Source organism: Dermochelys coriacea, chromosome 11, assembly GCF_009764565.3.
Source record: "Dermochelys coriacea isolate rDerCor1 chromosome 11, rDerCor1.pri.v4, whole genome shotgun sequence".
Classification (NCBI taxonomy): domain Eukaryota; kingdom Metazoa; phylum Chordata; order Testudines; family Dermochelyidae; genus Dermochelys; species Dermochelys coriacea.
This window is the reverse complement of record NC_050078.2, coordinates 45,915,562-45,928,703: the sequence shown is the minus strand read 5'-3', so window position 1 is coordinate 45,928,703 and position 13,142 is coordinate 45,915,562. Positions and strand designations below refer to the sequence as shown.

At 38.6% G+C, this 13,142-nt stretch overlaps 1 protein-coding gene across 1 annotated transcript in view; it reads left to right on the top strand.

Moving 5' to 3' along the window:
* TTN (titin) overlaps positions 1-13,142 on the top strand; it is a 311,927-nt gene that overhangs the window by 46,683 nt on the left and 252,102 nt on the right. The window contains exon 44 of the mRNA XM_043504858.1: positions 4,323-4,379. Within this exon, the coding sequence (XP_043360793.1) occupies positions 4,323-4,379 (57 nt within the window). The remainder of the gene's footprint in view (positions 1-4,322; positions 4,380-13,142) is intronic.

Below are 13,142 nucleotides of genomic sequence, written 5' to 3'. Positions count from 1 at the left end.
GACAGCCGAAGGTAAAGCCCCATTTTTGTTCAAAGGGATTCAGTTTGTTGTATACCACTGTTACTAATTACCTCCTTTCCTCTTTTCACACCTTTTAGTTAACAGCTAGTTCACTAATGTTGGTAGTATTAGCTGTAACCAATAAACCACTGTCATTTCCTCTACTTTAAAATGTCATATAATTTAAAATCTCACAAAACTGTGTCCTATATATAGAAAATATAGACATTTTACTAAACGAAGCAAGTACACGCTTTAAACCAGAGAGATGGTGATAATCACACCATTGTCTCATATACTCTACACTGGGCTGTAAAAGCTAACAGAAAATACATCCTTAAACAGAATCATAACAGATAATTTGATATTTGAATGGACAGCTTCAGTGAAAAGAAGAGACGAACATCAGCTGTGTATCAACTGCATGAGTACAAGTCATTTTCCATTCATCTACGTGAATAAATTTTCTTTTGTGTCAAGAGCATAATGCATCTGGCATGCTGAGTTTTCCCATGAAGATATCTTTCATTCTCATTATCCATACCATTTTATTTTGTTCTTAAATTGGCCCATTAAAGTACGTTAGTTGTTAATATTATTATTTTTTTGTTACTTGATTACACAGTGCAAGCCATAGATAGGCAAAGTTCTGGGAAAGATGTAAAAGAGTCTATCCAGTCACAGGCAATATCAGAAGTTCATGTTGCTTCCTCTTTTGCAAAGAAGGAGACCCAGACTTATAAAAAAGAAATTAAAACAGTGCAAGAACCATCATACCAACTGGGTGTGCAGGTTTTGGAAACTCTCTCAGAAAGTTTAACCATGAAAGCTACATCAGTGAAAGAAACAGAAACCTTCCATACAACAGTCCTTTCACAAACATCACAAAGCACAATGCAAGTATCCACTTCTTCTGTTCAGGAAATGAGAGAGGCTTCCCCAAATATTCTCCTGAAACTCCGTGACCAAACTGTGAAATGTGGCGATACCGCACAGTTCATTTGTGCTTTAGAAAGCGAACACTTTTTAGAGGTTCTGTGGACCCATGAAGGTGAAAGGATAAAAGAGTCAAAACGAGTGAAGCTATCACAAAATGGAACTGTCCTATTACTCACAATTACAAATGTCCAACTATTAGATCAAGGACTGTACAGATGCACTGTGTGTAATGATCATGGAAAGACGACAACTGCTGCTGTACTAACAGTAGAAGGTGGTTATTTAATTTTTAACATTATGACTTACCTCATTTCAACCTAATCATCTCTGCGTATAGCTCACTCACATTTCCTAACACTAGTATTTAATTTAGAAAGCTATATTTTAAGTTCTTTTTCACATTTAGGACTCTATTCATTAATGACTTTTGCAGCACCAGGCAGGGAGTTTTATAGCTTGCTTGAAAAGTGTATCATGGCTCAAGTTGCAGCCAAATGGAATTTGTACTCATCAATTTATCAATTTAAGCCACTGATATGCAGTGAGACACTGACTTGGTGGGAAGTGTCCACTTGGACCAAAACAAAGAACAGGATAGAAGGAACCAATTTAATTTTGCAATTTATGCAGATTTCTGAAGTTGGAATTTGAAAGAGTTATTTTTAAATAAAGGAAAGGGGGGAACGTTAGATGAGCAAATTACACAGAGTCTAGGCCATTCCAGCTTGCACAGGGCCACATGCTGCCAATAATTCAATCTGACTACATCTTGAGTGAAACAAAAGGTGCTACATATTTGCAAGGGTTAATATTTTAAGCAGTTTATTTGCATGTTTTCTTCAAACACCCTAAATACAAGTCTGTTTTTTTACTCCTGAACACGTCTATTCGTTGTGCTCAGTGCTATAAAATCGTCGCTTGTCTATTGGATTTAGGAGCCTCTCTTTCCCAAGACTATATTACCTACACAGTCTTCCTCCATAGCTGTGGATTGTTTTTTATTTGTAGAATTCCTTTCCCCCTTGCCATTACTCCAGTGCATTAAAATATCAGCAGTTTCTGCACATGTAATAACATCTTTGGAATATAGACATTGATATCCTTGACTCCTGTAGACCCAGAATGGGCCTCTTGTTCTTTTTGCACTGCTCACCTTAGATAATGTGATAGCTGCTTTTATTAACTCAGATGACGCAGGAGCAACAGCAGCATGAACATAAGGTAAAACTGTCTCATGCTCTTCCATGAAGTAATTTGCTATGCACCATTTATCTGGCTCTTACACACCAGTTAAGTCCTTTCTTTGCTGTCGATCTTCGTTAAGTGTTGTCTCTACATGATCTTCTGCAGTTACCTTCAACATTAAAGGGAAATAGCTTTGATTTAAATTAGGGCTGTCAATCATAAGCAATTAATGCAAAAATAAATTAACTAGATTTTAAAAAGTCATGATTAATCACAGTTTCAATTGCACTGTTAAATAATTGAATACCAATTTAAATTTATTATAAATATTTTTGATTTTTCTATGTTTTCAAATATTGATTTCAATTACAACACAGAATACAATGTGTACAGTGCTCACTTTATATTATTATTTTATTTCAAATATTTGCACTGTGAAAAATGTAAACAAAATTAATAGTATTTTTCAATTCACCTCATACAAGTAGTGTAGTGCACTTGCTTTATCGTGAAAGTACAATTTACAAATGTAGAATTATTTTTTCATATAACTGCACTCAAAAACAAAACAATGTAAAACTTTAGAGTCTACAAGTCCACTCAGTCCTACTTCTTGTTCAGCCAATTGCTAAGACAGTTTGTTTACATTTACAGAAGATAATACTGCTGGCTTCTTATTTACAATGTCACCTGAAAGTGAGAATAGGTGTTTTTATGGCATTGTTATAGACTGTATTGCCAAGGTATTTATGTGCCAGATATGCTAAAAATTCATATGTCCCTTCATGCTTAGACTTGAGCACTGTACTCTTTGTATTCTGTGTTGTAATTGAAATCAATATATTTGAAAATGTAGAAAAACATCCAAAATATTTACAAAAACAATAGAATACCAATTTAAATTTAAACAGCAAGATTAAAACTGAGATTAATCACTTTTTTTAATCTTGTGATTAATTGTGATTATTTTTAATCGTTTGACAGCCCTAATTAAAATTAAAGATGGGCTTGCATGTGTTAGTCATTACAGACCAAGTCTTAGTCCCACTTAAGTCAATGGTAAACATCCTACTGACTTAATTGGGACCTTCTTTTAGCCGAGCATGAATAGAGCCCTTAAATGTGTCATAACTCATATATTTCATAGTTTATTTTTAGTTTGAGCACTAACATGCTGAACATTCCTTTTCCATACTAAACCCTTTATTTTTATTTCTCTAAGTATAAGGGTGTTTTATTCCTGCCAACCATCTAATCTAATGCTTTTCCTAACTTTATTCTTACCTAGCTAAAGAAGCACACGCCAAAGCAGTAACAAAAATTACTCTTGACTCAGATACTAAAAGCACTAAAACAATCAAAGAGTCTCAGATTCAAACAACCTCCGAAGTTAAGGAAGAATCTTCAAAGGAAACATCAAGCATGTTAATCACTTCAGCTCAAAGATCACAAGGAACTGAAAAACAAAGGAACAGAGACTACTACCCTGACGTTGTGCCATGCGAAGAGAGCATAGAAACTGGTGCCAAAGTACCAGTATTTCTTGAAACTCTGCTCCCAGAAACTATTGTAAAAGAAGGAGATGATGTGTCACTCTTTTGTCTAATAAAGGGTGTGCCTACTCCTTGTGTGATTTGGCTGTACAATCAGCTAATAGTTGAGGAGTCTGCATTATGTTCCTTAAAACACGATGGGCCACTGTGCAGTTTAAAATTACTCAAAATTGTTCAGAATCAGAGGGGTATATACAAGTGCAGAATAGTTAACTCTGCAGGACAAGCCGAGTGCAGCACTCATCTGAAAGTGACAGGTTGGCAACTGCATGTTCTTTCCAAACCTAAATTCTTCCTGCATATCATCATTGCATTCAAGTACGTTCAGCCCATGGGAAACAGTAAAGAAAGAAAAATGTCACTTGTCTGTGGATTGTTGAATGTTTGCCTCCTGGTGTTTCAGGCATGTTAAAGGCATGGTAAATTACAGGCAAAAATAATAAAAAGTTGTAGACACGTATACAATACATATATGTCTTGAATCATCTGATCACTGTTTCGTCAAATTTATCAGGTGTTTGAGTTGTTTTGGCATGTACTCATGTATGTGTGTGTGTATTTTTTGCAACAGATATTCATAGTTTCAACCTCACAACCCATTAATTGATACGTTAATTGATCACAATAATCTCTATTTTATTCTAGCTCCAGAAAAAGTTCTTCAAGAGAAGATAAAAAAACAGATTGAAATGGAAGTGAAAGGTACAGTCACAAATGGATGTTACGCTGAAGCACTGATTTAGCATAAAAAAATAGTAAATCGTTAGAAACTTTTATTTGCTTACATACAGCCTATGAGAGGAAAAGTAAAACACACTTTGGAGCATATTTGAATATGCTGCATGTTTTGTTTTAATATGCTAAGGGTTACCCACGTTACAAGGTTAAGTTTTAAAATCAGTTTAAAACTTTACATTTATAATTATGCAGCTGTACTTTTAACTTCTACTTCATGCTATGCAGCTGTTTACTGCGTGAGCTTTTATTTGTTAAACTCTCTTGTTAGTGCATGGGATGGTTTAAATCAAAACGAAGATATAAAAATCTTAATGAAATGATTTTTAAACTAGTAAGCAACCTAACAATTATTCAAAGGATGGAATATAATAGAAAATGAATGTTATTTAAGACATGTGAAAGCTACACATTCCCATTGTATCCTCGCACTTCATGTACATACATTAATTCGTCACTATACATTTCTTACACTGGCTTGCAGATAGCATATGTGGTCCATGTTGCTTGCTTTTTTTGCATAACGTTGTGAAGTTAGTGGCTGTATTAGTTCGAATAAACGCCTTCTCATTTCATTTTAGCTAATTACTTACAGCTACATTTTTATATATTTTTCAAAATATTTTTCTCAATTGTTTGAACATTTTACCATAATCAAAGGGATCAGAAAGGGCGTTTATTCTACTGTCTGCAAGTCAGGTAAGATTTTCTTCTTTGCCAACAAAAGACACAAAGCTTTTCGGGCAGCAAAACCATACACCCCCAGGAACATGTTATTTTGAAATTCATTTTTGCTTGTTCAAGAAGAAATGTCCACAGTTTGAAGAAAGAACAGACAGCGAACGATTTTCGTGTCAGAATCTTTAAAACAGAGCAAGGCATTGCGTTTATTCGAACAAATATGGTGAGTGAATTTTTTTTCTGGATTTGTGATGAAATCTGTAGCATGCCCCCAATTTAATTTAATATCTTGCCATTTCATTTCTTTTCATTTTTCAAATGTGTGAGAGGAGCAACAGAGTACGCTGTAATGTAATGTTGTTCTCTTACAGAACTGTTCTTCAGGGAAGAGCCTGTATGTCTTGAAAAGCAAAGCGAGACGAGAGACGCTTTCTCCGATTCTGAAGACTACTTAGACCATGGATTTGTGTCTGCGCAGAGATGTGCAAGTAGAACCTCGTCTTGGTCTGAGACTCTTAAACCTTCTTTCACTCAAAAGCTGAAGTTTAAATCTGTTTTAGAGGGGGATCCCGCAGTTTTCCAGTGTAAACTCGTTGCCTGTCCAACCCCCGCAATGACATGGTTTCATAATAATAGGCCTATCCCTAAAGATCTGCGTAGAATAATAAAGACAGAGAGTGATATGCATATTCACAGCTCCAGCCTAGAGGTTAGAGATGTTCGGGAGAAGGATTCTGGGAGCTATAAAGTGTTTGCCATTAATAGTGAGGGTTCAGCTGAGTCAACCGCTTCGCTGCTAATTGCACAGAGAGAGGAGCAAAATGCAAAATATTTAGACTTCCTGAGAAAGTCCAAACGAACCCATGAGAGTATTGAATGTCTGGCTCAGAAGAGGAACGAAGATAAGCTGAAGGTTTACCTGCGGTGCACTGGCTCTCCTTTCGATAAATGGCAGGAGACTGAGAAGATGTTAAGAGACTTGCCCCCCGCAAAGGGGATGGTGCGAACCATAAGCTTTCTAAAACTCCCAGTCGCAAGGAGACAGGAGTTCGCGTACGATAAAGACCAGGTAGGTAGCAAACGCACCGCAAGGGGAAGGGATCATGGCCGTGATGCTTTGCTTGATGAGGAAATAAAAATTAAGCTGCAACGACTGCGGGAGGCCAAAAGAACCATGCTGGAAAAGAAGAAACTGCGCCCGTCACAGAGAGAGACTGAATCACTCCTTGAATCGGTGCGAACCACAGACTTTAGAGGTGGAAAAGACCTAGGGACCCCTCCAGTCCATTGGGCCATTGAGAGTGAGGCGATACGCTCTGACTTCCAGATAATAAAACCAATCCATACATGCACCTCTTCACCCAAAATGCCAAGCTGTGAGGAGGGTGCCGCGCATCATCCTAAACCAGAGCCTGTTAAGATGCCGGAGGACTTTCACCTGCGAATGGAACGAATCCTGGGGCTTTCCATACCCTCCCAGAGTCCTCGGGACCTTCCTGAAGGAAGCATGGAGGCAGAAGCATTCCAAACAAAATCAGTAATAACACTGAAAGAACCAAAGAGAGAGCAGTTTCTGGGAGACCCTCCAGTAGAGCAACCAGAGCCAAGTGCCAAAGCTACCTCTATCGGCCATAGTTGTACACATAAGGAACCACAGGAATCAAGAATAGATACCAAGCCAAAGGAACAGCTGGAGGAGTTCCAAGCAATGACAGCCAAGAAGAAAAGCCCTGAATCTATCATCTATGTGCTTCTCTGCGATGGATTAAGCGAAACTAGGAAATTGGAGAATGTGATGTCCGAGACAATCACAATAAACATCAATGAGCCTGTTGATACTTATGAAGGCACCCAAACAGAAAAGGGCGAAGAAAATGCAATGTTAGTACTGGAAGATTCGGCAGAAATCAGAAAGTCTGTATTGGTAGAAGTCTGTGAAATAAAGGAAAAGCCTGCCAGGTCTGAGAGCCCTATTCTAAAGCTTCTGGAACCGGGCCCCCCTTTGTTTGTTCATGAAATTGAATCTCGGGAAGCAAAGGAAGGAGAGAGTTGCATATTTGGCTGTCATTTCCGTGGCCATCCGCAACCTATTGTCACTTGGTATAACAATGACAAATCCATATCTCGTAACCAGGAGAACTATACCATTCACACGACAGGGAGCCGGTCTACCCTAACTTTCCGCTCTGTTCTCCCTCAGCATGAAGGCTCCATCACCTGCGTGATATTTAATGAATACGGAACTGCCACAACATCAGGCATGCTCAAAGTGAAGATTAAAGAGAGGATTGAGGCTGAACCATTCACCACCGATGAAGCTGAACTGTTAAAGGATAACACAGAAGAGGAAGAAGAACTTAGTTCTCTGTTTGACAAAATGAAAGAAAATCAACCAGCTTTCAGTAGTGAAAGTAGAGCCACCCTTCGCGTTCCTCAGGGTAAACTGCCCTTACCTTGTGTTTCTGACTCAGACCGGCTTTCGTTTCCTGTAGAAATCAAAATAACTGCTCCTACTCCGACTCTAGAACAAGATGAAGAAGTGAAGGAAACAATTCAACCTGCTGAATTTGTACCTGAGCTACCACCTCAGGACCAAGTTTCTCAGGCAGTAAAACATAAATTTAAATTTTCCTTTGCGGTAAATGAACCACCAAAAATCATGAAAGAAACACAAAAATATATTAATTGTAGAGAAGGGAATTCTGTTGTACTGGAGTGCTCAATATCTGGTGAACCTCAACCGATTGTAACTTGGTTTCGAAATGGCAAAATCTTAACTCCTACTGAGAAGTTTCAATTTGAGGAGGAAGAGGATGGTAGTTACAGGTTACATATTGATGAAGTTTCTGTGTCAGATGCTGGCATATACAAATGTGTTGCTGAGAACACAGTAGGAGTAATAGAAACTGCTTCCAATCTTACAGTAGAGTCTGGTGTGCAGAGCTTTTATAGCCATGTAGAGCACATTAGTGATGTTGAAGAAGAAACAGTTCAAGGTCAGAGTGTACAAATCCAGAAAGAAGTTGCAAAGGAACCGTTGCACAATCTTTATGAATCCTCAGTTGGATATATTGCTGGCAAGCTTAATGATGGGGAGTATTCAGTAAGTCAATATTTTCATAACCTCACTACTCTGAGGCAGGTAGAGCTCACGGAAAAGGAACAAAATACATCCTCCAAAGAAACAGAATCCAAACTCCCGAGATTTGTGTGTGACGTTAGAAAGTCCATAGTTACTGAGGATCATCCAATAACTGAAACCCCAGATTTCCAGCAGCAGATTGAAAAAGAAGAAACGGTAAATGTTAGTGAACAAGTGGAGTCAAAGATGGAAGAAGCCACGACATTCACTTTTGTTGGCGATTTAAGCCAGGTTTCACACCCTGAAGAACCATCAATATCTGAAAATCCAGATTTCCAGCTCTCGATTCTAACAGAGGAGAAAATAAATGTGAGTGAACAAGTGACGCCAAAGATAGAAGCTAATGTACCTGCTTCTGTCGGTGCTTTAAGCCAGGTTCCACACACTGAGGATGAGCCAATAATTGAAAGCCCAGATTTCCAGCTCCCGAGTGAAGTAGAAAAGAAAATAAACGTGAATGAACAAGTAGAGTCAAAGATAGACGAAGCCAAATTATTTACTTTTGTTAGTGATTTAAGACAGGTTTCACACTCAGAAGAACCATCAATATCTGAAAACCCACATTTTCAGCTCTCGATTCTAAAGGAAGAGGAAATACTTGTGAGAGACCAAGTGAAGTCAAAGATAGAAGAAGCTAATGTACCTGCTTCTGTTGGTGATTTAAGCCAGGTTCCACTCCCTGATGAACAGTTAATACCGGAAAGCCCAGATTTTCGGCACCAGATTGAAAAAGAAGAGATGATAAAAGTGAATGAACAATTAGAGTCAAAGATAGAAGCCAAAGTATTTGCTTTCGTTCGCAATTTAAACCAGGTTCCACGCACTGAGAATGAGTCTATAATTGAAAGCCCAGATTTCCAGCTCCCGAATGAACTAGAAGAGAAAATAAACGGGAATGAACAAGTAGAGTCAAAGATAAAAGAAGCTGAAGTACTCGCTTCTCTTGGAGATCTCAACCAGGTTCCACTCTCTGAAGAGCTAAACGATCAGCCTGACAAAACAGATGAAGTAAAAACGGAAATTACAACCACCGAGTTTACATCTAAGAACCAACCTGAAAAGATCATTGAAAGCCAAACTGAGAAAGCTACATATATTAATATAGAAATTCCTGCAGGTCAGGACACAGATGGTGAAGTAGAGAGTGTGAAGGATAAAGATTTTGCTTTTGAGAAGAAGCAGAACTTGAAAAAAACAGGTCCCGAAGAATATAACTTTAGCAATGGTGTTACTGACCTGCCCCATCTTGATAGCGGAAGCACGCCAAGCAAATCGTTTAGTAACGGTAATGAAATGGAAGTCAAGGGCGCAGGGCATTTTTCAGAGAAATTAGAGCCCGAGCAAGAGAGTCCTGCTCTTGAGCGAACTCTGGGAACACCACCTGTGGCACGTTCTTTCAGTGACAATTTAGATGCACCATTTACAAATGTAACTGATCAGATCCATGTCTTTGAGCAGGAGCTGAGTGCAAAGAGGAAAGAATCTGAGGATCATAGTTTTTTCAGTCCTATATCCAAGATGGTACAAGAAGATAGAGATCTGTCTGACAAGGACATATGTGACACCAACTTAAATAGGACATTTCGCGATTCAACTACCATAGAAGAGAAAGATGCGCCCTATTCACATGCGATAAGTGATGAATTCAAAGGTACACCTGAATTAGAACTTGGGTTTTATGATCCAAATAAAGTAATTCAGCAAGAAGAACACCTAGGGCAACAAGAAAAAACCATAGTAGGAAAAGAACAAGATTACAGAAGCTTTGCGCATGGCATAGAGGAAAATGTCTTTCTTCGTGATAAAAAATTATCTGACTTTGGAGAGACAGAACAGAAGGAAACCTATCAGAATGAACAAACATTAGGAAAAATAGAACCTGAAACATACAACATTTTATTTGATTTAAAACAAGCTCCTTCTGTTATAGAAAATGTAGATCAGAATTTTCAAGAACAAATTAGGAGGCAACAAGAAGAAACACATTTAAAAGGCCAATATCCGGCCTCTGAACCTGATACAGCCAATATTGTATTTGATTTGAAACAACTTTACTCTGCTATACAAAATCTTGATCAAGAACAAGAGAGGCTGCTGAAGAATGAAACATATTTCAAAGATCAACATTCTGCTTCTGAACGAATGGAACATGATACACGCCACATGGAAGAAAATGTACAGAAAACTACATCACCTACAGGACAAGGAATTTATTCCTGTCAAGAGTTTTCCAAAGAGAGTGAAGCTATAAAGGGAAAGGATGATAATTCTCAGGAATTATCTCTAGAAAAAGTAGAACCCCAAATCCAGGGATTAGCATTTAATCTAAAACAGCATGCAGTGATTTTCTCAGAAGAATTTGTTTCCAAAGAGACTGGCAGCATATCACCGGAAGAAATATGTTCCTTAAAGCAAGTGTTATCTCCCGAGATCATGAAAACAGAAACTGAAAGCTCCATAAACCATCTACAAAGAAATGATGCACTTGCAGAAGAAATGTCTTTAAGTGAAGAATTTTGTCATAATTACAAGGTGCAACTGGAGGGAGTTTATGTCCAAGAACGGACTCTGTCAACAGAAACTGGAGTGGCTGAAATGCAAATATTTAAAAGGGACCTAGCTGACATTCCTCTTTCTAGTGAACAACGATCATCTGCAAAAGGAATTGATGAATTTGAGAAAAATGTTTGTGTGGAAGAATCATTTAAGGAACAAATTAAAGACTTGATATTGGGGCAGACTGAGCGTAGGCCTTCTGCAGAATCCAAAATGTCTGTAAGTCAATATTTTCAAAATGTAGTGCAAGAAACAGATGTTTCTGAGGGTGTGGAATTGCTAGAGAGAATAGACTCCAAAGCAGACAACTTTATAACAGACTTGAAAAAAGCTGCAAAGGAGAAAGAACCCACTGCATGTAAACTGGATCAAGAACAAACACATGTTCTTCAGGTAGAGCAAGCCACAATGAAAGAAATAAGCAGGTCTACTTTTAATGGAAGTAAAACTGAAACTGTGTGTTATACCAAAGTAATTCCTGAAGACCATCATGCTATTCAGCGGGAATCAGATACACAGGACAGGGACATTTCTTTTGCACAATTCCTTCGTTCGTTAAGAAATGAAGAATCCATAGTCCAGGAAAGGCAATCAAGAGAAGAATTAATTGCATTGGAGAAACAAGAGTGTAATTTAGAAGATCAGCTTGAAAATGAAATTTCATTTCAGACTAAAGACCTTGTAAATGCTGCTGAAGGAAATCTGGATGAAAGGGGCCTACCACAAAATGTTTTGCAATTTCAAGAGCTGAACGCTGCTCAAGTTTCAGAACCTGAGCCATGTGTGTCTCTCTCAAAGTATTTACTCTCAGCTGGACAGCAGGAGATTCCAGATTTCAAAGATACCATTTTCCAGGCCTCTAACCAGAAGGAATTTATCAGTTCTTTGGAAGTTGAAGACGTCACTTTCAGCACTGTTTACAACTATTATAACCAGCAGCAGGAGCTGCTGACCCGTCCACTCTCTCCTGAATCAGAAATGTCAATAGAAATCACTAGCAACAGCGGGGATGAATTGGCAGAATCTGAGCGATTCTATACACCACCATCGTCAGTTGAGAATTTTGAATCTCCCATGTCTTTTGAATCTTACCACACGCCAGCTGGCACACCTGAACGGTACTCAACACCTTCAGAGGAACCATTCTTCAACAGAAAGTCCCCTTCAGATTTGGTAAGGGACAGCACACCACGAGAGCGCTACACAACCCCCACCAGTGAATATCCTGAACCTGGAACATTACCTTCTCCTTTCCAAGAAAGGAAGTCGCCTTACAAAGAGCAGCGCTCAGAGATGTTTGGCACACCTTGTGAAACAGTGGAACCAAAGGGAAATGAAATGCCTCCAGCATTTATCAAACCCTTGCCCAAGAGGAAGATCTATGAAAACAATTCATTGGGTTTAATTGCTGAAGTTATAGGCCTCCCTGTTCCTGATGTGAAATGGTATCGAAATAAGTCGTTGCTTGAACCAGATCAAAGAGTCAGAATAGAGAAAGAGGGTGATATATGTATTTTGGAAATCCATAATGTTCAGAAATCAGAAGAAGGAGAATATATGTGCCATGCAGTAAACATCATAGGGGAAGCTAAAAGTGTCACCCAAGTAGAAGTTTTGCCTCAAGATGGAAGGTCTTTGGCCTTACCTCCTCCAGTAACACATCAGCATGTTATAGAGTTTGACTTTGAACAAAATAAAAATTCAAGCTCACCTTCTCCTCAAGAAATACTTCTGGAAGTGGAGTTGGATGAAAATGAGGTTAAGGAATTCGAGAAGCAGGTCAAAATAGTCACAATTCCGGAATTTACAGCTGACAACAAATGTATGATTGTTTTTCTTGATGTCCTCCCTTTCGCTCTGGTGGAGCAAACCACTGGCTTGACTGCAAAAGGAGATGAAGATGTGAAAATTGACTTTGAAGTCACTGAAATGCCCCCGCGCTTTACCACTCCCCTTTTTGATTTGGAAATTCTAGAAAATTCAGAGGCAGTGTTTGAATGTACAGTGACAGGTTCCCCTACTCCCCAAGTACAGTGGTTTAAAGAACATACCTGCATTACCGCAGATGTCAGGAGCTACATTGTGACTGCTGAGAAAGGAAGTCATAGTCTTAAAATTCAGAATGTAGGTCATTCTGATAGTGGTACATATTGGTGCAAAGCAGTGAATAGTGTTGGAGAAGCTATATGCAAAAGCTCTCTGGTTGTGCTAGATTCACAGAGACCCCTTTCTAGCAGGAGTGGGGATGGAATGACTGATATAGTTCTAGGCAGCGCTATGGGTAGGCCACAGAAGTTTGATTTGCTTGTAGACAGTACTCTTTCAAATGGCAACCAGACCGAAATAGAGCT